Source organism: Blennius ocellaris, assembly GCF_963422515.1.
Source record: "Blennius ocellaris genome assembly, chromosome: 17".
Lineage (NCBI taxonomy): Eukaryota > Metazoa > Chordata > Actinopteri > Blenniiformes > Blenniidae > Blennius > Blennius ocellaris.
The window spans coordinates 22,907,224-22,931,023 of record NC_137666.1 but is presented as its reverse complement, the minus strand read 5'-3'; the positions used below and the strand labels follow the sequence as shown (position 1 = coordinate 22,931,023).

The following is a 23,800-nucleotide window of genomic DNA, read 5'->3' as shown; positions in this document are numbered from 1 at the left end:
TGTTGGAGGTTATTGTGGGTCGTTGTTGGGCTTGGTGTTGTGTTGATTGTGTTTTTGTTCCCCAGTTTAGGGAGTCATTATTTCATCTAGTTTATTTTGGTTTGTTAGAATGTTGGTGTGCAACCATGAGTGATGAAGGTGTTGTGCGGAGTGTCGTCCGCTCTGAAGATCCGGTTGAGAAGTTAGAGTTGTCAAAATAAAAGCTTCTGGTTGTTCAGCTGTCAAATAGCAGTCTGGAGTAGAGCAATTCTTCCATATATAAGGCGCACCGGGTTATAAGGCGCACTGGCAGCTTTTGAGAAAATTTGAGGTATTAGCCTTATAGTGCGGAAAACACGGTATGTACCTTTTGATCATGTTGTTGTTACTCTTTTCTTTAGCTTCGAAACAAAAAAAAGGCTAATTAAAGAAAAAGGTCCCTGCTGGTGACCAAACCTGTCCCACGTCTCCTTCTACTGAGGAACCTGTTGTTACTGCGATCCTCAGTGGAAACTCTGACATTAACCACTATTCACTGATCGCTGAGGCCATGCTTTGCATTATTTGAGCCGATAGTATTTGTAAAGCAGGTTACCCTCGGCGGGCGTGGCCTCTCCGTTGGTGGGCGTGGCCATGCACAGCTTCTTGGCCGTGCTGAGCCCTCGGCTGTTGAGGAAGACGGGGAGGTGCACGATGTTCCTCATGTAGTCGTGGCCGTTGATGTTGGAGTCGCGCAGGACGCTGTTCAGGTTCTGGTTGATGGCCTTGATGATGATGTGGGGGTCGCTGGCGAAGATGGAGATGAAGGGGCCCTTGGAGAAGAGAACCCTCACCTGCAGGGGAGGAGGGGCCACAAGTTACACTCTTCGCCTTGCAACTTTCCGTGACGTCGACGATCGGAATCCTTACTGATGCTCACTATTGAATTACAATCTAATGAACATGAGCCGTGAGGAGGGGGTCACATGGTGTGGGGGATTTCCAGCGCGCTGACTGAGGGACATTGTCCCAGTGTCACAAGACATCCATTTGTGCTGCACACAGTCCTGGGGAGTGAAGCGGAGGCCAGCAGGCCTGGGGCTGGGCCCCGAGGCCCCTGAAGCCCCCAGCCTGAAGCAGCTGTCTGGACCGTCACCGGAGCGGGAGCTCCTACGTCTCTGACACTCCCTCCACAGGGCGAAAGATTTCATCTAGTAATTGATAAGTGTGTAAGCTACGCAAAATCAATTTCAAAGTGCTGCTTGAGTCCCTCTGAAAAAGAGGAAGGTTTGAGAGTTCCGAGGAGGGGCAGAGGGGGAGATTGCATTAGCACACAGGAGGAGGCCAGCGTCTGAACCATCACTTCACCAAATAATGACGTTTGGCTAAAGGAAATCACATTACAGCAGCTGGGAGGAGGAATCGAAACTTGGAGGCGAGCAGAGGCAGCTGGTAACACCCCACACACACACACACACACACACACACACACACACACACACACACACCTGACCCTGACACACACACCTACACAGACACTCATTATATAGCAAGCGAGCAACAATCAGAATATATTTCATTGTCAATATTCCGTTTGTTCAGGACACACAGAGGACGTTATGTGTTGTGCTTGATGAGCCTCTCAAAGTATTGCGCAATGATGGAATACGTGTAGGGCCGTACGTATGGAATCACTGCAGTGCCAAAACTAAAAGGAAATATAAAGAGAATCAATAATACAAAAATATGCAAAGGTATTCATATTCTTTTTCTGTCTTGTCTTTGCTCATTCCATGTTGTCAAAGATTCTCCTGCTTTGTCTTTGTCTTTTCCATTTGCTTTTTGTCGTTACATTTACTGGAGGAGTCGAGCTGTCTGGAAAAGATCAAAGCAATACAAAGCTAATCAGCGGCTGTGGGCGGGGCTAATCAGCGGCTGTGGGCGGGGCTTCCTGTCCAGGGTGACCAGTCCATACCCGATCACACCTTTCCTGACAACAGGTGGCGCTGTTGCATTAAGGACAAGTTTGAAGTATTTAATAGATTTTTCCTTTTACACATTTCTTATTTCTTGTACAATATTGTAAATATAATTTATTTCTTTTGGTAACAAAAGTATTTAGTTTGATTAGAATCTGCTGGTTATGTTGGTTTTTGGTGTGATGTGGGTGTGTCCACTCGTTCTGGAGGAACTTCTTCTCAATTCCTCCACGTCCATCATGTTTAACTTTCCCTTTTTACCACAATAAACCTGCACATGCCTTTACTTCCTGCTGCTACAGAGCCACTGCAAGCAGGAATCATGTGACCAGGAATGTCTGGTCACCTGAATAGGAAGCCCCGCCCACAGACCTTGCTGATTTGCCTTGTATTGCTTTGCTTACTTACAAGTCATGAGTCACTTGTGACTTGCTTGCTTGTAAATTTTTGTATTATTGATTCTCTTTATATTTCCACATTTATTTGCTTTTAAATGTGGCACTCCTGTGATTCCATACGTACCATGGCGCAGTGGTTAGTGCTCTTGCCTCACAGCGAGAAGGTTTGGGGTTCAAGTAATTACAATCGCAGTGTTACAATATTGGCTTGTTCTATTCAAAACAGCCAAACGTATGAGACTGATTGCTGCAGGCTTTTTGAAAGACTGCAGGTTTTATGAAAAGATAATATCACTTTAGTCACCTTTTAAAATAAAAAAACTATTTTAATACAATAATATATAACGTATTTTCCCGCTGCTTTTTCCCAACGTTTGAACCCTGCGGCTTATAACAGGATGTGGTTAATTTCTGGATTTTTACGAGTTAAGTGACTTCATGCTGCCAGATTCTACTTCTGCATGTAGACAAGCTGTTTTTAGCGTCTCTGCTTCTCCAAAACTGGCCTTAAAAGTGACCTTTGTGCTCCTGTGAGCTGGTCTCCTGCTGCTTCCTGTCCGGAGCTCCAGCAGCTGACTGCCGTCAATGATGCGTTCAGGTGCATCATGCAAACTAGAGCGCTGGACTCCGTGGCTCCATGGAGGAATCGTCCTTCTCAGAATCACAATCAGCAAATAACCCAGAAAATACTTTACCAACGGAGATAAAATGCTTGGTGATTATGTGTCTGTCACTCTGTGTCTCTCTCTGTCTGTGTCTCTAGGTGTCTCTCTGTCTCTCTAGGTGTCTCTCTAGGTGTCTCTCTCTGTCTCTCTCTGTCTGTGTCTCTCTAGGTGTCTCTCTAGGTGTCTCTCTAGCTGTCTCTCTCTGTCTGTGTCTCTCTAGGTGTCTCGCTCTGTCTCTCTAGGTGTCTCTGTCTGTCTCTCTCTGTCTGTGTCTCTCTAGGTGTCTCTCTCTGTCTCTCTAGGTGTCTCTGTCTGTCTCTCTCTGTCTGTGTCTCTCTAGGTGTCTCTCTCCGTCTCTCTCTGTCTGTGTCTCTCTAGGTGTCTCGCTCTGTCTCTCTAGGTGTCTCTGTCTGTCTCTCTCTGTCTGTGTCTCTCTAGGTGTCTCTGTCTGTGTCTCTCTAGGTGTCTCTGTCTGTGTCTCTCTGTTTATGTCTCTCTAGGTGTCTCTCTCTGTCTCTCTCTGTCTGTGTCTCTCTAGGTGTCTCTCTAGGTGTCTCTCTCCGACGTGTGGCTGAGAATTCTTCCTTCTCAGAATCACAATCAGTAAAATACTTTATCAACAGAGACAAAGCTTGGTGATTATGTGTGTGTCTGAGTGTCTCTCTGAGTGTCTCTGTGTCTCTGAGTGTCTCTGTGTCTCTGAGTGTCTCTGCAGGCGAGTACAACACAGCGCTGTGTGCAGGTATTTCCAGCTATGAAAGACAGACTTGTGAGAATTGATAAATTCCTGCAGTGAAATTCTTCCCGTTACAATGAGGACCCCTGACCCTACCTGACCCTAACCCCGTTACAATGAGGACCCCTGACCCTACCTGACCCTACCTGACCCTAACCCCGTTACAATGAGGACCCCTGCGGCTCATCAAGAGCAGCTTATACGTGTTATTTTGGGGGTTTTTGTTCAATTTTGCAGGTGCGGCTTCAACTGAGGTGCGTCTTTAGTGCAGAAAATACGGTAATCAAATCAGCTTTATCTGCCAAAACTGACAAAATGATACTTTTAAAATGTATAACATTATAAAAAAATCAAGTAAAATTCATTTGATGTTGTTCTTTGATTATGTTTTGACTGGATATCAGCCCAGCACTGCGATGGTCAAATATTTAACAATGTTCTATGTTTCAAAGTGAGTAAGAGATATTAGAGTCAAATTAACGAAGGGGATTTTAGGAAGTTATCAGTTATGGTCTTATCCGTGATGAACTGCTCATAAAGTCTGGGTACGCCTCTGTTCTGAACTTAATGGTCGTTCTAGTCCAACACACCGTGTCCAACATCTGCAGCACTTTGTCCTGCTCACAAGCGTCCAGCCCGTCGATGATCACAGCCATGCGAGTCTGGTTCTGAGTGAAGCCGTCAATGGTTTTGGCCATTTTGGACATCAGCTCGACTTCGTGCTTCAGAACCTGGAGAGACAAAAGCATGAAATCAACCGGACGTAGACACAAGAGAAACTGGAGTTCAGCAACTCATGACAAGTCTGGTCTGCAAGCTTCATTTGGTTCATTTTTACCAAATATAACTCATCTGGAGCCCCCAAACATGTTTAAACTACAAAATGAAGATAACCTTAGACAATGTTTATCTTAGATTTTTCTAAACATGCATAAACTTAAAATAAAAATTCTGGCATTTATGAATGTAATTTAAAACATGAGACATTTTATTTCCTTTTTTGCCGTTTCAGATTTTATAGTCATTTTAGGTGTTTTAACTGTTTATTTTTAGTCATTTTAAGTGACTCATATTGTATCTGTTGTTTGTGTTTGAGCCATTTTCACTCTTTTCTCGCCATTTTGTGCAATTTGATCTGTTTGAATCCTTAAGCTGTTATCGTCAAATTAGCATTCACCCAGCATTTATATTCTTTTATATTCTATAAAATGTTATAGCATAGTAAATTATAACTAGTCTAATCAACATTATTTATTTCAAATGTATTCACTTTTTGTTTTTTTCCAATAAAACATTCTAATTTCTGTGATTAATTTTCACTCATCTGAGTTTGTAATGATTTGTAATAATAAGCGGTTAAAAGTACAATAATAATTGTGCAAAAGTACAACTTCAGAACCAGATCAAACCACATCCCGTGACTCCACATGACCTGTTGAGTCTCCACTGCACCTTCATGAATCCTTCGCTCTTGAGCCGGTGCAGGTTGTTGGCGGCGCTGTGCAGCCGCTTCCTCTGCGAGTTGAGCACCGAGTCGGCCACCTGCCACCAGGTGCGGCAGTTGAGCAGCAGGGCCAGGCCCACCACACTGGCCATGGCCACCAGCACCGCGTTCACCGTCAGGTTCTGGGGGTCCACCTGTCGGGCCGCAGAGGGGAGGGGATCAGCGTCCAGCTCCATGATCATGACAATCATACAGCAGAGGTCCACTGGTAAGACCTCCTCAACCGAGAACACCATTACTGGGAGGAAAGCACGTTCTCCTGCACCTCCAAACCAGAGGTGGCAAACAACTGGCCCGGGGACCGACTGGACCGGGAACCGACTGGCCCAGGGTCCAAGTGGCCCAGGGACCGACTGGCCCAGGGTCCAAGTGGCCCAGGGACCGACTGGCCCAGGGACCAAGTGGCCCAGGGACCGACTGGCCCAGGGACCGACTGGCCCAGGGACCAAGTGGCCCGGGGACCGACTGGCCCGGGGACCGACTGGACCGGGGACCAACTGGCCCGGGGACCGACTGGCCCAGGGAACAACTGGCCCGGGGACCGACTGGCCCGGGGACCGACTGGCCCGGGGACCGACTGGCCCGGGGACCGACTGGCCCAGGGACCAAGTGGCCCAGGGACCAAGTGGCCCAGGGATCGACTGGCCCAGGGACCAAGTGGCCCAGGGATCGACTGGCCCAGGGATCGACTGGCCCAGGGACCGACTGGACCAGGGACCGACTGGACCTGGGACCGACTGGACCTCTGGATCACCTTGCAAAGCACGAGAGGAGCTACGAATTGTGTGTAGAGTTCCATCACTTCAGTCCAAAAATGTACAAGTCATTGTTATTGTTATTGTTATTGTTATTGTTATTGGTGGAGGAGACGATGGTGGAATAAGATCAGAAAACCTGCACAAAACGTGTTTTTCTGTGACTCACCTTGAAGATGGCCAGCAAGGCTAAACCGGTGATCAGGCAGCTCAGGGCCAAAGCAAACAGCACAAAGGAGGGAACACAGCAGGTCTTCTTCCATTTCTGACCTGTGGAGGGGAAGAAGGTTTAGACCAGAAGAACCAGGGGCCAGTTGGACCTGTGGAGGGGAAGAAGGTTTAGACCAGGAAGAACCAGGGGCCAGTTGGACCTGTGGAGGGGAAGAAGGTTTAGACCAGGAAGAACCAGGGGCCAGTTGGACCTGTGGAGGGGAAGAAGGTTTAGACCAGGAAGAACCAGGGGCCAGTTGGACCTGTGGAGGGGAAGAAGGTTTAGACCAGGAAGAACCAGGGGCCAGTTGGACCTGTGGCCACATTTAGCACCAGTTCTCTGTCAATCCACCACCAACAGCCCGGCCAATCAGGGGCCACATCACTGCTGGACCAGGGCGGAGCCTGACACGTCATCAGGTGGGGGCGGAGTTTCCTCCGGAGTTACCTCCGGAGTTTCCTCCGGAGTTATCTCTAGAGTTATCTCTGGAGTTACCTCTAGAGTTACCTCTGGAGTTACCTCTGGAGCTACCTCTGGAGCTACCTCTGGAGTAACCTCTGGAGTAACCTCTGGAGTTACCTCTGGAGTTACCTCTGGAGTTACCTCTGGAGTTATCTCTAGAGTTACCTCTGGAGTTATCTCTGGAGTTACCTCTAGAGTTATCTCTGGAGTTACCTCTAGAGTTACCTCTAGAGTTACCTCTGGAGTTATCACTGGAGTTACCTCTGGAGTTACCTCTGGAGTTACCTCTGGAGTTACCTCTAGAGTTACCTCTAGAGTTACCTCTGGAGTTATCTCTGGAGTTATCTCTGGAGTTACCTCTGGAGTTACCTCTGGAGTTACCTCTGGAGTTACCTCTGGAGCTACCTCTGGAGTTATCTCTGGAGTTACCTCTAGAGTTACCTCTAGAGTTACCTCTGGAGTTATCTCTGGAGTTATCTCTGGAGTTATCTCTGGAGTTATCTCTGGAGTTACCTCTGGAGTTACCTCTGGAGTTACCTCTGGAGTTACCTCTGGAGTTATCTGGAGTTACCTCTGGAGTTACCTCTGGAGTTACCTCTGGAGTTACCTCTGGAGCTACCTCTGGAGCTACCTCTGGAGCTACCTCTGGAGTTATCTCTGGAGTTATCTCTGGAGTTATCTCTGGAGTTATCTCTGGGGTTATCTCTGGGGTTACCCCTGGAGTTACCCCTGGAGTTACCTCTGGAGTTACCTCTGGAGTTACCTCTGGAGTTACCTCTGGAGTTATCTCTGGAGTTATCTCTGGAGTTATCTCTGGGGTTATCTCTGGGGTTACCCCTGGAGTTACCCCTGGAGTTACCTCTGGAGTTACCTCTGGAGTTACCTCTGGAGTTACCTCTGGAGTTATCTCTGGAGCTACCACTACCTACGAGGTGGAAGAGAGGCTGAACCGTCTTTCTGAACTCTCCAGTGAACTCTGACCCCGGAGAGGTTAAAGAGAAACAAATGTATATAACGCTTGTGAACGATGTAATAAGTCGTTCCCTCAAGTTAATAATTCGAGGGAACAAGATCATTTCATCCGTAGTCGCGGAGCCGTGGTGTAACCATACACCAAAAAAGGCCCGGCCTTTCGCGAGGTCCCTAAATAAAATGAAGCCGACGCCCAGGGCGGGCTCGGGGAGTTTCTCCTTCTCCGTGGAAGAGACGAAATGTGCAGGAAGTATTTTGGCCACTAAAGCTAGTTTAAGTAGCGGCAGGTCCTTTTCATTTCATTGGCTATCGCGGCTTCATGCTCCTCGTTACACTGCCCCCTGCAGGTTCAGCTCATGGTAGCGCTGAACCAGGCACGTATGCGAGTGAGTATAAATAAAGTTTATGTAAACGTAGAAGGGGAAACGTCTGTCTTCTTTGTAACAAGGTCGGTTTAGGTGGGAAGAGATGTGGGGTTGTCCTCATTTATTCCTCACTGGGAAAATGCATTTTATTTTTTACAGAAAGTTTTAAAAAGTACTTTCTTCAATTTTAATTGTTAATTTATATTGTTCTAATTTTTTCAGCATTGTGACAATCAACATTAAATATCCATAAGTCTAAATATGTTTAATAAAAAAAACATGTAAGCCCTACAAAGGGTGTCCAAATTTTTTCACACGACTGTAGAAAGAGAAACTCAAATGACCTCAGAGCACACAAATTCTGATTTCCTGACACTTGGATAATATATCCAATAATAATTGTTCTGACATGATTTGACCGTAGTTTTGAGAACTTTGAAGGGTTGTCTGGGAAAAGTCACAGTTACAACGGACTGTAAATGTTGATCTCTTCATCTTCAGTTGATGGTTGTACAGTCAGTTACCTTGGATCTCGTCGTTCTTGAACACCCTGAACAGGCGGGTGGCCATGAAGCCAAACTCCCGCTCACAGGCGTCTGACAGGGTGGCGATCATCTCAGCCATGGAGGTCTCCCCTCCAACACTGGACAGACGGTTGTAGTCCGTGAACAGGAACCTGGACGAGTGGGACGCAGAGACAGACCAGAATAATTACCGGAGATAGTTATTAATCATGTTATTGAAATGTAATCTGATCTGTATCAGAACCTCGGAGCTCCACTGTCTTAACAGGAAATGATAGACAATTCAGTTCTATCAGTCTCATAAGATATACTAAACATTAATAGTTAAATTAATTACAATTACCAGAATTAACAGTAAAGGTTGGAGGATTTTGGAGTTCTTGACACAGAAGCGGTCGACATTTCATTCTCCTTTGTGTTTATTAATAACACAGCAAGTTTGATTCCAATATTATATTTATTTACAATGAAAACAAATAAACACAGATTCTAACTACCTATATACAGCTGTGTGTGTGTGTGTGTGTGCGTGCTACCTGACGGGCAGGGCGCGGCTGGTCTGCTCAGGAAGCTCTCTGGGGTTGACGAACATCAGCTTGAGCAGCAGCTCCAGGTAGCCCACATGGCGAGCCAGCCGGGTGCTGATGAGCCAGGCCCAGTGCCAGCTCTCCTTCTCACGGCGACTCCCAAAGTACACCAGCACTGCGGCAGGACAACAGGACGGCTTCACTCACACTCCACTCTACTTGCATGTCTGTTTTGTCATAAAGCAGCAATTGTACCTCATGGGAGCAGCAGAGTTTGGGTCGGGGCGTTAATCTCACGTTAGGTTTCGTCTCCCTTGAGTGAACATTTGATAAGCAACTTGTAGGAGCCTAAACACAGTTCTTTGAGCTCGGTTAAAATGATAAATAATTTAAGTTGATGTAAAACAGCAGCAATGTAAGACGTTTAATTTGGTAGGAATTAGGAGGAGCATTTACAAGTATTTTAGTTCACATGGGCAATGATGTAATGAGTTAATCATTTAAAATGTTGTGGTTGATTAAAGTGGATAAAAGTTTAATTATTATATTATTTGCAATGTTTGGGAAGGGATAACTGTTTGGTGTTTTCTGGTGCCTGTGCACCTTTAATTGTTTGTTGATGCTCCCGGGTGGGCGGAGTTTGGGGGGGGTGGAGTTTGGGGGGGATTGACTGTGACAGGAAGTCAGGCAGGTGAGGGTGGAGCCGCATGGTTTTTTGACCTCTCTCTCTCTCTCTCGCTCTCCCTTTTTCTTTTGTTTCTTGTGTCTTGGAAGATTAATATTGACCGGATTAAACGGACCACTTACAGAACATGGAACTCCTTTGGACATTTTTTCTGTACCACCCTTTTGTTTGTTTCTTTGACCAGTAAACTGTTAAACCTTACCAGTGGGCCTGTGGATTTTTTTTTTTTTACTTGTTTACGATGTGGATGAAGGAGAGGAGAAGAGATAGAGCGTCAAGCTAAGGCCACATCTCATTGGAAACTACACAACTGATCTCATGAACGACAGACATTTGTATTTATATGTAACCCACTCAAAATACCTGATTTGAGGGAATTAATAAGCTGTTGCTATAGCCTTCTCTGTCCAGCAGAGGGCAGGAGTGGCGCAGCAGAGTGAGAGAGTGCACAACAGTGACACTTCCAGCTCAGAGATAAAGAAGAAAAAAGAACCACACTGAAGAGTTAAGGTGGGGAGTGAACAAACAGTACAATGTGAGGTCTGTGTGGACAAAGTCAGTCATTTCCAAAGAAGGTGGTGAGGATTTACTGAGTTTGTATCTCGTCGTCTGGTGACTTTTATTTCACATATTCATGTTTTAGCTCAACTCATTCATTCATGTTCCGTTACTACAAAAGAAAAGTTTGTATGGAAAGATACTATTCATTGAACTATGTTCTGTTTTGGTGTATGATTTCCTGGTGAAATTTCCTACTTTAAAAAACCAATTAGGGACGTTATTGACAGATTAATTCATGTTACGGGTTCAGGTTGGTTTTTCTTTGTGTACAACGATTGTGATGTGAGGACGGCCGGATGTCACTGGGTGCGACGCTGATGGACGTAGAGACTGGCAGGGGAAAGTCGTGAGAGAGCCGAGGAGTCTCATCAGAGGACCAATTTATTCTGCATCTCTTCCAGAGAAGCCCTGGAACTACAACACACCCTTCTATAGGAGGAGGAACTACAACACACCCTTCTATAGGAGGAGGAACTACAACACACCCTTCTATAGGAGGAGGAACTACAACACACCCTTCTATAGGAGGAGGAACTACAACACACCCTTCTATAGGGGGAGGAACTACAACACACCCTTCTATAGGGGGAGGAACTACAACACACCCTTCTATAGGGGGAGGAACTACAACACACCCTTCTATAGGGGGAGGAACTACAACACACCCTTCTATAGGAGGAGGAACTACAACACACCCTTCTATAGGAGGAGGAACTACAACACACCCTTCTATAGGAGGAGGAACTACAACACACCCTTCTATAGGAGGAGGAACTACAACACACCCTTCTATAGGGGGAGGAACTACAACACACCCTTCTATAGGGGGAGGAACTACAACACACCCTTCTATAGGGGGAGGAACTACAACACACCCTTCTATAGGGGGAGGAACTACAACACACCTGTATATAGGAGGAGGAACTACAACACACCCTTCTATAGGAGGAGGAACTACAACACACCCTTCTATAGGGGGAGGAACTACAACACACCCTTCTATAGGAGGAGGAACTACAACACACCCTTCTATAGGAGGAGGAACTACAACACACCCTTCTATAGGGGGAGGAACTACAACACACCCTTCTATAGGAGGAGGAACTACAACACACCCTTCTATAGGAGGAGGAACTACAACACACCCTTCTATAGGAGAAGGAACTACAACACACCCTTCTATAGGAGGAGGAACTACAACACACCCTTCTATAGGAGGAACTACAACACACCCTTCTATAGGAGGAGGAACAACAACACACCCTTCTATAGGAGGAGGAACTACAACACACCCTTCTATAGGAGGAGGAACTACAACACACCCTTCTATAGGAGGAGGAACTACAACACACCCTTCTATAGGAGGAGGAACTACAACACACCCTTCTATAGGGGGAGGAACTACAACACACCCTTCTATAGGGGGAGGAACTACAACACACCCTTCTATAGGGGGAGGAACTACAACACACCCTTCTATAGGGGGAGGAACTACAACACACCCTTCTATAGGAGGAGGAACTACAACACACCTGTATATAGGAGGAGGAACTACAACACACCCTTCTATAGGAGGAGGAACTACAACACACCCTTCTATAGGAGGAGGAACTACAACACACCCTTCTATAGGAGGAGGAACTACAACACACCCTTCTATAGGGGGAGGAACTACAACACACCCTTCTATAGGAGGAGGAACTACAACACACCCTTCTATAGGAGGAGGAACTACAACACACCCTTCTATAGGAGGAGGAACTACAACACACCCTTCTATAGGGGGAGGAACTACAACACACCCTTCTATAGGGGGAGGAACTACAACACACCCTTCTATAGGGGGAGGAACTACAACACACCCTTCTATAGGGGGAGGAACTACAACACACCCTTCTATAGGGGGAGGAACTACAACACACCCTTCTATAGGGGGAGGAACTACAACACACCTGTATATAGGAGGAGGAACTACAACACACCCTTCTATAGGAGGAGGAACTACAACACACCCTTCTATAGGGGGAGGAACTACAACACACCCTTCTATAGGAGGAGGAACTACAACACACCCTTCTATAGGAGGAGGAACTACAACACACCCTTCTATAGGGGGAGGAACTACAACACACCCTTCTCTAGGAGGAGGAACTACAACACACCCTTCTATAGGAGGAGGAACTACAACACACCCTTCTATAGGAGGAGGAACTACAACACACCCTTCTCTAGGAGGAGGAACTACAACACACCCTTCTCTAGGAGGAGGAACTACAACACACCCTTCTATAGGAGGAGGAACTACAACACACCCTTCTCTAGGAGGAGGAACTACAACACACCCTTCTATAGGAGGAGGAACTACAACACACCCTTCTATAGGAGGAGGAACTACAACACACCCTTCTATAGGAGGAGGAACAACAACACACCCTTCTATAGGAGGAGGAACTACAACACACCCTTCTATAGGAGGAGGAACTACAACACACCCTTCTATAGGAGGAGGAACTACAACACACCCTTCTATAGGGGGAGGAACTACAACACACTGCCCGGTAGAGGAACGTTTTTTTTCCCTTTTGATTTAGTTTGTTATTTTATCAGAGCTCTGATTCTAGTATTTTCTTTATTCTTTTCTTATTTCTCTTTTGGACAGAAACTGAATCAAAAGGATATTTTACCAACCAAAAGGACAGTATAGAAAAAGGGGAAACAAATGAATCAAAGTGGATATAAAAGAATATGAAATGTGATTTGTTTTGTGTTTTTGTTAATAAATGTCGGCTATATTTCTTGACTCCTAAATTAGCGTTTTGTTCTTTCACCTATTCTCACTGAAAAGTACCTCAATGTGCCTCACCTTGAACTGTAACAAGGAAGGTCACATATATAAAAGAGTCTTATTTCATGCTGAACAACACCTCTTTCATTAAAGTCTGTGTTCTCTTCATTTAATTGTTCTTCTATTTATACCTCACATTATGGAACATTTGGGAAGGTTGATTACAATTAAGTTTTAAGCTATTTTAGTTGTTTTAGTGGTCATTTTAACTTTTTCTGTTTTAACTATTTCAGTACTAATTGTTTGGTGTATCAAATATCCAGGTAAACCAGCATGATTGGTGGTGAAATCAAATAACTTAAATAAAGTTTGTTTTTATAAGACGTTGCGTTGGAAAGTCGACATGTATCAACTGCAGTGAAAGGTGACAGTAAGGCTTCAGTCAAACATGAGATCACTTTTTTAAAAGCTTCTTGGAACCAGTACAGAGGAGCTGTAGAGCCACATGTTGCAGAGCTCTGATTGGAGCCTTTACAAGCTCAGACATTCTACATGCAGACTGAGTCTCCTCACCAAAGAAGATGTAGAGCAGAGCCAGGAGGCTGAGGGAGACGGCGATGGTCAGCTTGGGATCCACAGAGAAGCCGAGGACGATGGCCACCGAGCTGCAGAGCAGCAGGGTGAGGAAGACCACCAGCCAGGAGAACTGGAACAGAGGCTCGATCTGCTGCCCCGCAAACGTCTTCATCTCGTCTGAGAGACCAGAGAAGCAGTCAGAGCAAGACAAGACAGCAAAGAGAGACGCAAGGAAGCCGCGACCCTGCGACCCTGCGACCCTGCGACCCTGCGACCCTGCGACCCTGCGTACAACAGCAACACAACCTGAACTCAAGGCGATGTCAGTGATACGCATCTTTAAAAAGTTGGGACCGGGCCATGTTAATCAATGTCTGTCATTTTTCTCACTTTACAAATTGTGGATAGATGCTTTGTCATGATGCGAGAATTTTTAATTTTTTTTTATTGTTTATGGCTGCGGTCAGACTCTTCGGGTGTGAACCGTGGGGTATTTTCCCCATGTGTAATGCAGAGATGCAGGTATTTATTTGTGCTGATAGAAGGTTGGAGGACTCCTCTCATCCATATTCCTTAAATTTGTTGTTTTTTTTTTATTTTGCTTCAGATTGTTGTTAATGAGTTTTGGCTCAGAGAAGATGAGACTGTGCTTCTCTGAAAAACTCCTTTCATACCTGTCATTTACAAATCTGTTTCCATTGAACCTCATTTAATTGTGAAAAATCCTGCAGTTGTTCTTGATTAGTGACAGAGACTTTTAAACTTTTCTGAAGTGTTCTGAGCGAGTTAATCATCCTGATTACATATGTTGTTTAGATGATTGGAAGGGGGTGATTGGGAGGAACGGCCTCCCCGATCTGAACCCGAGCGGTGTTCTGTTATTGGACTTCTGTGCCAGTCACAGCTTGTCCATAACGAACACCATGTTGGAGCACAGGGGGGTCCATAAGTGCACGAGGCACCAGGACACCCTAGGCCGGAGGTCAATGATAGACTTTGTGGTCGTGTCATCTGATCTCCGGCCACGTGTCTTGGACACTCAAGGATCAGCACCACTAAATCCGAGGCCATGGTTCTCGACCAGAACAAGGTGTCTTGCCCCCTCCAGGTCGGTGGAGTGACCTTGTCACAGGTGGAGGAGTTCAAGTATCTCGGGGTCTTGTTCATGAGTGGGGGGAAGATGGAGCGTGAGATCGACAGGCGGATCGGTGCAGCGTCTGCAGTCATGTGGTCGTTGTATCGGTCCGTCGTGGTGAAGAAGGAGCTGAGCCAAAAGACGAAGCTCTGGATTCACCGGTCGATCTTCGTTCCTCCCCTCACCTCTGGTCATGAACTGTGGGTCATGACCGAAAGAACCAGATCCTGGATACAAGCGACTGAAATGAGCTTCCTCCGTAGGGTGGCTGGGTGTACCCTTAGAGATAGGGGAGGAGCTCAGTCACCCTTAGAGATAGGGTGAGGAGCTCAGTCACCCTTAGAGATAGGGTGAGGAGCTCAGTCACCCTTAGAGATAGGGTGAGGAGCTCAGTCACCCTTAGAGATAGGGTGAGGAGCTCAGTCACCCTTAGGGATAGGGGGAGGAGCTCAGTCACCCTTAGAGATAGGGGGAGGAGCTCAGTCACCCTTAGAGAGAGGGGGAGGAGCTCAGTCACCCTTAGAGATAGGGGGAGGAGCTCAGTCACCCTTAGAGATAGGGGGAGGAGCTCAGTCACCCTTAGAGATAGGGGGAGGAGCTCAGTCACCCTTAGAGATAGGGTGAGGCGCTCAGTCACCCTTAGAGATAGGGGGAGGAGCTCAGTCACCCTTAGAGATAGGGGGAGGAGCTCAGTCACCCTTAGAGATAGGGTGAGGCGCTCAGTCACCCTTAGAGATAGGGGGAGGAGCTCAGTCACCAGGGAGGAGCTCGGAGTAGAGCTCGAGCACCTGTTTCAGATAGAAGCCTCCCTAGGGAGGTGTTCCGGGCATGTCCCTCCGGTAGGAGGCCTCGGGGCAGACCCAGGACACGCTGGAGGGACTATGTCTCTCTATGGCCTGGGAACACCTTGGGGTGCCACCAGAAGAGCTGGAGGAAGAGTCTGGGGTGAGGGAAGTCTGGGCAAACTCTGCTTAGACTGCTGCCTCTGTGACCCGGCCTGGATAAGCGGCAGATAATGGATGGATGGATGGATGGATGGATGGATGGATGTTTAGATAATAGTATAAAAGTGCCGTTTATGTCCTATTGGGAATTGAATGTTGATTTATTAGGTTTGAAAATAATTGCACACAATTCTTATTTTACATGTCAAATCCAAGCCCTTATGGAATTTGCTTGGTAATAAACAGGACAGTTTGCAGACTCACCCTCCAGTTTCTTGAGGAGGAAGGACTTGCCGCTGCCCCACTGAGCATACAGGCCCACACAGATGGGGGGCTGCATGGTGGGCTCACTCAGGATGTCTGCTAAAGCACTGCTGTAGAGGTCATAACCCAGCATGTCTCCGTCTGACTCGGAGGGGGACAGGTGCTCTGGGAGTCAGGAGGGAGAGGACAAACACTGAAGATGAGGGATTTTCATTCACAAACATCCTGCGTCTTTCTGAATGTTGAGTAAAAGTGAGTCTTACTGGCTCCAAAGATCTGAGTCAGGATGCTTTTCTGGTGAGTGCAGTCGATATTGTAGGGCGTCTCCCCGGCCTTGTTGGGGCGGTACAGCAGGCGGCCGTCTTTCGGGTTCCTCAGCAGGATCTCCGCTAGCTTTCGGCTGCGTCCTCGTATGGCGATGTGCAGCGACGTGTCGCCTTTCTGAGAGCACAAACATTCACCGCTGACCGTCTGCTGCTCACTGACAATCCTCACATCATCATTACACATGGTGACGTCTAAAGTGCACCTTGTCCACAGCAGACACTTTGGCTCCTTTATCCAGCAGCAGTTCTACGATCTCCATGTTCCTCATCTTTGTGGCTTTGATCAGCGGAGTCTCTCCATCCTGAAACACATTACAGCTCTCAGTCCAGGTGAACATGAAATTGACTGCATTTTGCTTCTTACTGTGCGAGCGTGGGTTCACCTTAGTGCAGCTCTCAGTGTCGGGGTTACACTGCAGGATGTCTCTCACCATGGTGGCGTTTCCTTTCTCCACTGCCCAGTAGAGGGCGGTCTTTCCATCCTAATGTTGAAATCACAAAGACAACAAGGCAGGGGGTCAAGAGCCACATGCTGTTCAGTAAAAATAAAACAAGGCCACGTCTCAGTAACCAGAACGTCTCTTATCAAGAGGAAAAACTTAATGATTTACTAGTTAAATGTCCAAAAAATGTCCTTGATCCAGTAGCATCCAGCAATCTGCTCCGTTTCTGATTCCTGCACCCTCATCATGCACATCATCACTCCCACTTCTTTATGCTGTAAATTAAGTTGTTTTGTCTTACTTTACCCTACAAAATGGACCTGTTGTGAAACAGTGTGAACCCCGTCAAGTAGTGGATGTTGTAGAAACATGTATGAGAGGATGTCCAGCCTGCAGCTCCTACCTGCCCTCTGACGTCAATATCAGCGTATTTGTTGAGCAGAGCTCGGACGATCTCCACATGACCTCCCCTCACCGCCCCGATCAGCACCGTCTCGCCGCTCTGGAGGACGGGCACAACAGGAAGACTAACGTTGTCCAGCCTGTTTATTGGACAGACACAGTGGGCCGGTGGAGGCGGCAGCAGCAGCACGTCTCACCCGGTCGGGGTTGTTGACGTAGGTGCCGGCGTCCAGCAGGTCCTGCACGATCTCCGTGTGGCCGTCCTTGGCAGCGATGGCCAGCGCCGTGTTTCCATCCTTATCCGTCATGTTGACATTGGGGTTCCTCTTCAGCAGCTCCTTCACGACCTCTGTGTAGCCTCCTTTCACCGCCACGATCAGGGCGGTCATCGAGTTCTGGGGGAACAACTTAGTGACCTTTAGTTCTGTTCAAATGTGTTTTAAACGCCCTGATATGTCAGGACATCTTTCAGTCGGTGTCCTGAAGCGACAGGAACACTATTCAATAGAATAGAGTAGAAATACTTGATTTTCCCAACAAACTTCTACACAGAAAGAACACAGAACAAATAGCACACAAGTTAAAGAAGTAATTTTACATTTTATTATGAAATGTGTGTTTTTGATCTGACCTGCAAACAACCCAGTCAAAAGGAGGGCGCTTGTGGCCTTTACTTTAAACCAGGGGTGTCCAACATGCGGCCCGGGGGCCAGAACGGCCCGCCAGAGGATCTAGTCCGGCCGCCGTGTGATTTTTTTTTTAAAGTATAAATATGAAAACTGACAGAGGCGGATCTGAAAACACTAGATTAGCAAAAATGACATTCAAAACCGCCCTTGGTCAGAATGTATTAATGCATCTGTGGAGGTCACATGACACAACACCTTTCACAATAAAACAACGAGTCCAACTTATGTGAAATGATACTTTAGACACGTAAACTCAAAACAATTTCCAGATGATGACAAATTGTTTTAATCCTGAATAAAAATACAATATCCAGATACACGTGACTGAGGGTTTTTTTTGCAAATATCATAACATCTGATTTCCTTTAATATGTATATTTCAGAATAGACTGGCAAAAAGAAGGAAAGACTTTGCATTTGTCCATATCTGCAGTTTAACATGTGATGTTGGACTTGTTGGGCCTCCAGAGGTCAGATCAGGTGGATGTGGCCCCTCAACTGAAATCACTTTGACCCCCCTGCTTTAAACTGACAGCAAATCCTCCCATGAACAGTGAAGTGTCTCCTTCATGCAGACAACAACTCATAGCTCTGTAGGGCCGCCGCTGCCAGCAGCTTCCTTACCGCTCCTTCCTGATCCACGTCGGCTCCGTTGGACAGGAGGTGCATCACGCTCTCATAGTGGCCCTTCCTGGAGGCCCAGATCAGAGGAGTGGTGCCATACTGTGGACAAACGGGTCATGTGAATACTTTAGAAAAGAACCTGTGATTGTGAAGGACCCACAGGTCACGTTGTGGAAGCGATTGACCAGGAGTAAGTGCTGAACATCTCTACCTTGTCGGAGCAGTTGACCTTGGCCCCGTGCTGCAGCAGGAGATCCACAATCTGTGCGTGGCCCCGACCTGCCGCCCAGATGATGGGATAGACGCTGTACTGTGGGGGCAGAAGACAGCAGTGAAGGAACCGGTGATGGACGTCCCACCTTTAAGCCGCTTCACATGACGGGAAGAGCAGGCGAAGGGCGGGGTCATGTTCAACACAGCCGTTTCTGCAGTTTTACCTTTCAACGCACAGCAGCAGCACATTTCTTCAAGCGCTTTAGACACGATTAGATTTAAAATAGACAATTGGGCCGTCCTTCAGTCTTCTTTCAGACTTTGTCCCCACATGATAAGAAGATGGTTCTGCAGCTGCTTCGTTACCTTCCAAGGCCTCATGTCTCCTCTGTGTCGTACACAAACCTCCCACTTACATAATAACATAATAATGCCTTCCAATAGAACCTCTACAATGGGAAAAAGTGAGTAATGGAGGTATGTCGTGCAATCTCCAACACAGGCTCAGTACCTGTCCAGTGATGTTGGGGTTTGCTCCTTTTTCCAGGAGCAGCTGGGCCACATCTGTACGCCCTTTATACGCTGCCCACATGACTGCAGTCCATCCTCCCTGAGAGGAAAACAGTCAGGTTTGTCAGAAATGTAGATGTGGTAAAGATCGATGCCGTTAAAATCTGCTGAGGACAAATAAACAGCCCTGAATATAGAATCTGCAATTCAAGAGGTTTCAGTACAAAGCAGAACGGGACAAATCCGTGCAGGTTCCAGCGGAGGAAGACGTGCTGTGTACAGATGACGTGACACTATTTCCAGCAGGCGTCACACTGCGTGGTTTATTCTAATCCCACTGTGATGACTGGCTGTGAATGGAGGTTAGACACACACACACACACCGACCAGTGACTCACATCAGCTCTTGAGTCACTTCCACAAAATCACAGAGGTAGACGACTTGCAGTCTGCGTGTGTGTGTGTGTGTGTGTGTGTGTGGAGAAACATGTTGAGACTATTACAAACGGTCTATTCCGAACACCGTATGAGATTGAAACGGTCCATCAGAGTTGCAGATATTCAGTCAAAGGGCCTCAGCTGTGCTGGTGTAGAGAAACGCTGCTCCAGGGTACAGATGTGAGTTTTCCTGCCTCCGACATGCGATCACATGATTGGATTAGATCACTGGGCCGTGCCGAGGCAGGCAGAGCCCAGTAAATGGGATTAAAACTGCAGAGGAGCCGTCACACAGAAAGTAATTTGATTTTCCCACATGATGGATCGCCCCGTTCAGCCCCTGGAAGCACCACAGCAGAATAAAACGGGACGAACGTGAAAGAAAAGATCATCGATAAGAGCTTCTTTTCCATTCAGAAAAGGCACACAGCCGTTCAGTCACAGCCGTCCTGAGAACACATCGCCGCAGGTCGCTTGTTTCTCTAACCAAATACCTGTGGGTGCAAAAGAACTAAGACTCTAACGTTTTTCTAAATGTGTATTAATAATGCTCTCCTGGTTGTCCAGGCTATAGTATTAATGGGCTATAGTTGACATTTGTATTGTAATGTTGTGTTCCTAAAGATGGAAACGAGCAACAGCTCAATCTTGCACAGAGCAGCTTTTCCTCAAGGTTCATGTATTTTGTACACAGTCCCTCACAAAGACATCAGGAAATCAGAGGGAGGGGAAACTAAGAAAACACAGCTTAAACACTTCAATAGATGCTACATACACCAAGATTGTAGTTTATGTTGCATTAATAAAAACTATTGGCGTCTACAGTGGCATTTCAAAATATGAGAATATAAAGGAAAAGTTCATTTTCCCATGAAACAGTGGAACGTCCAGATATATTCTGCTTTTATAAAAGTTTTCTTTCTTTTGACAAGAGGCCACATTTATCACAAACAACATGTTTAAATGCTTAAAACCTTTGTTTTATGTTATGGATCTGGAAAATACTGAAAACCTTTCATTGCCATTATATTTCTTTTAATGTAGTTTTAAATTAAGTATGCTCAGTAATAAACAGGCATATTTCAGTCTTCATGCACGAGCATAGAAATAAATATAAACAAAGAGGACAAATATGTTTCCATGATTTTATTAAAATGGTAAAATGTCATGTATTTTTGATTGTCTGTTAATATATCTTAAGATTTCTTCGGCTTATTTTTTATCATTTTAGCTGATTAGTCACGAATATCAGAAATATAGTGTATAGAAATATCAGAATATTTAATAAGCTTGTCTTTTGTTGGTTAATAAATTGTATTACTCCAAACATAATAAATAAAAACTCAACAATGAATATAATGAAAATTAAAACTTGCTTCAAAAAAGTAGATAGAAGCATAAACGTATTAAATCCTCCCCCTTTTCCAGTCAGCCTGTTTGCATCGTGTGTTTTTTAACCAATCACACACACAGAAACCTTCAAACTCTAATAACCACAAAACAAAGCAAGAAAGCAGCCAGCAAGTGAAATTAGCAGGTAAATAAACTGAACGTAAAAATAAAAAACACAGTGAGTTCATGTCCACCTTCGTGTTTGCTGCACCTTGTCAACACCGTGGAGAGGCCAGCAGTTTCGCAATTTCATTGAAACCTTTAAACTTTTCAGGTTTAAGTTAAATAACTGTAAACTTAATTTTCAATGAGATTTGGATTTCTCAGTTAAACCTCTTGCGTCTCAGTTTGAAATGAATACTAGTTGTAACACAGGAGAGTTTGACGTCCAGACATGAGTAGAAATGATATTTAACAAAACGTTTTTCATCAGGACAAAGTGGAGCCAAAACTCTTTAAACCTCAGATAGTACAACAAAACAAAAATACAGATAAGAGTTTACCTGTAATTTTATGAAAGTTTATGGAGACTTCTGACATAAAAAGATATAAAATAAAGAAAACAGCTTCAAAAACTAATTTCATGTCAATAAATCTCAACCACAAGGACACTCGCTTGTCTTCATCCTGATTTTCTTTGTCTGTCTGGACTTAGAGTAAAAGCGATGTATAGCTTGGATGAAGTCAGAGTATGAAGGAGTTGCAGGCGTCCTCACCAGGTCTCGGTGCTCCAGGTTAGCCTTGTTCTCCAGCAGCTCCCTGACCACCTCCATGTGTCCCTCCTTCGCCGCTGAGACCAGCGCCGTCCAGCAGTCCTGCACACAGAGACACGCTACAGCCGCACCGCCACCACAGTCCTCCTCCACCCAACGCCACAGTCCTCCTCCACCCAACAACACATCCAGGGCCTGAGCACGACGCTCAACCTACCACATGGTCGTACCAGGTGCTCATGGGAACGCGGGTTGATGCACCACGGCCAGAAGGTAAAGTGAGGGACAGGAAAGTTACTGCAGTGGAAGTGTCCTCCCTCCTGTGTGTGTGTGTGTGTGTGTGTGTGTGTGTGTGTGTGTGTGTGTGTGTGTGTGTGTGTGTGTGTGTGTGTGTGTGTGTGTGTGTGTGTGTGTGTGTGTGTGTGTGTGTGTGTGTGTGTGTGTGTGTGTGTGTGTGTGTGTGTGTGTGTGTGTGTGTGTAATGGCAGGGTACAGGCACATGACATGGTAAAGAGAGGTGTGTGAGCAAACGTGTGTGTGTGTGTGTGTGTGTGTGTGTGTGTGTGTGTGTGTGTGTGTGTGTGTGTGTGTGTGTGTGGTGTGTGTGTGTGTGTGTGTGTGTGTGTGTGTGTGTGTATAATGGCAGGGTATATGTGGGTATACGTGTGTGGGCAAATGTGTGTGTGTGTGTGTGTGTGTGTGTGTGTGTGTGTGTGTGTGTGTGTGTGTGTGTGTGTGTGTGTGTGTGTGTGTGTGTGTGTGTGTGTGTGTGTGTGTGTGTGTGTGTGTGTGTGTGTGTGTGTGTGTGTGTGTGTGTGTGTGTGTGTGTGTGTGTAATGACAGGGTACAGGTACATGACATGGTAAAGAGAGGTGTGTGAGCAAACGTGCGTGTGTGTGTGTGTGTGTGCGTGTATATGTGTGAGAGTGTGTGTGTATGTGTGTATAATGGCAGGGTATGTGTGGGTATACGTGTGTGAGCAAATGTGTGTGTGTGTGTGTGTGTGTTGCTGGGAGACAGGGTGTTGTCTGGGCGGTGGACCCTGTCATTTGGTCCAGACAGTGAAGGTGAAGCAGTGAGAGGCAGTGATTACGGCTCCAGAGGAGCAGGTCATGGTCCTCGGCTCAGCAGGAGGTGGTGAGGTCAGCAGGAGGGAACCCAGGACCCAGTGCATGATGGGAATAAAACCACCACAGTGTGTGTCACCCGGTCCTTCACTCGCCCAGCGTGCGTGCGTGCGTGCGTGCGTGCGTGCGTGTGTGTGTGTGACTCACGACATCGTCCAGGTTGATGCTGGCTCCCCTCCTGATGAGCTCCTGCAGGATGTCCAGGTTCCCCTGCTCTGCCGCCACCATGAGGGGCGTCTGGCCGTTCTGGAACCACAACAACAACCTGACAAACGTTTCTTCACAACAACAACCTGACAAACGTTTCTTCACAACAACAACTTGACAAACGTTTATTCACAACAACAACCTGACAAACGTTTCTTCACAACAACAACCTGACAAACGTTTCTTCACAACAACAACCTGACAAACGTTTCTTCACAACAACAACTTGACAAACGTTTATTCACAACAACAACCTGACAAACGTTTCTTCACAACAACAACCTGACAAACGTTTCTTCACAACAACAACCTGACAAACGTTTCTTCACAACAACAACCTGACAAACGTTTCTTCACAACAACAACCTGACAAACGTTTCTTCACAACAACGACCTGACAAACGTTTCTTCACAACAACGACCTGACAAACATTTCTTCACAACAACGACCTGACAAACGTTTCTTCACAACAACGACCTGACAAACATTTCTCCACAACAACAACCTGACAAACGTTTCTTCACAACAACAACCTGACAAACGTTTCTTCACAACAACAACCTGACAAACGTTTCTTCACAACAACGACCTGACAAACGTTTCTTCACAACAACGACCTGACAAACGTTTCTTCACAACAACGACCTGACAAACGTTTCTTCACAACAACGACCTGACAAACATTTCTTCACAACAACAACCTGACAAA

The 23,800-nt window shown here is 46.2% G+C and overlaps 1 protein-coding gene across 1 annotated transcript in view; it reads right to left on the bottom strand.

Moving 5' to 3' along the window:
• The window catches only part of kidins220a (kinase D-interacting substrate 220a), an 89,907-nt gene that overhangs the window by 49,534 nt on the left and 16,573 nt on the right, over positions 1-23,800 (bottom strand). Inside the window, 18 exon segments of the mRNA XM_080513345.1 lie at positions 575-812; positions 4,327-4,467; positions 5,189-5,374; positions 6,165-6,265; positions 8,530-8,681; positions 9,066-9,231; positions 13,661-13,840; positions 16,007-16,171; positions 16,270-16,447; positions 16,536-16,634; positions 16,716-16,814; positions 17,179-17,277; positions 17,375-17,572; positions 18,491-18,589; positions 18,702-18,800; positions 19,215-19,313; positions 21,760-21,858; positions 23,031-23,129. Coding sequence (XP_080369471.1) covers positions 575-812; positions 4,327-4,467; positions 5,189-5,374; positions 6,165-6,265; positions 8,530-8,681; positions 9,066-9,231; positions 13,661-13,840; positions 16,007-16,171; positions 16,270-16,447; positions 16,536-16,634; positions 16,716-16,814; positions 17,179-17,277; positions 17,375-17,572; positions 18,491-18,589; positions 18,702-18,800; positions 19,215-19,313; positions 21,760-21,858; positions 23,031-23,129 — 2,497 coding nt within the window.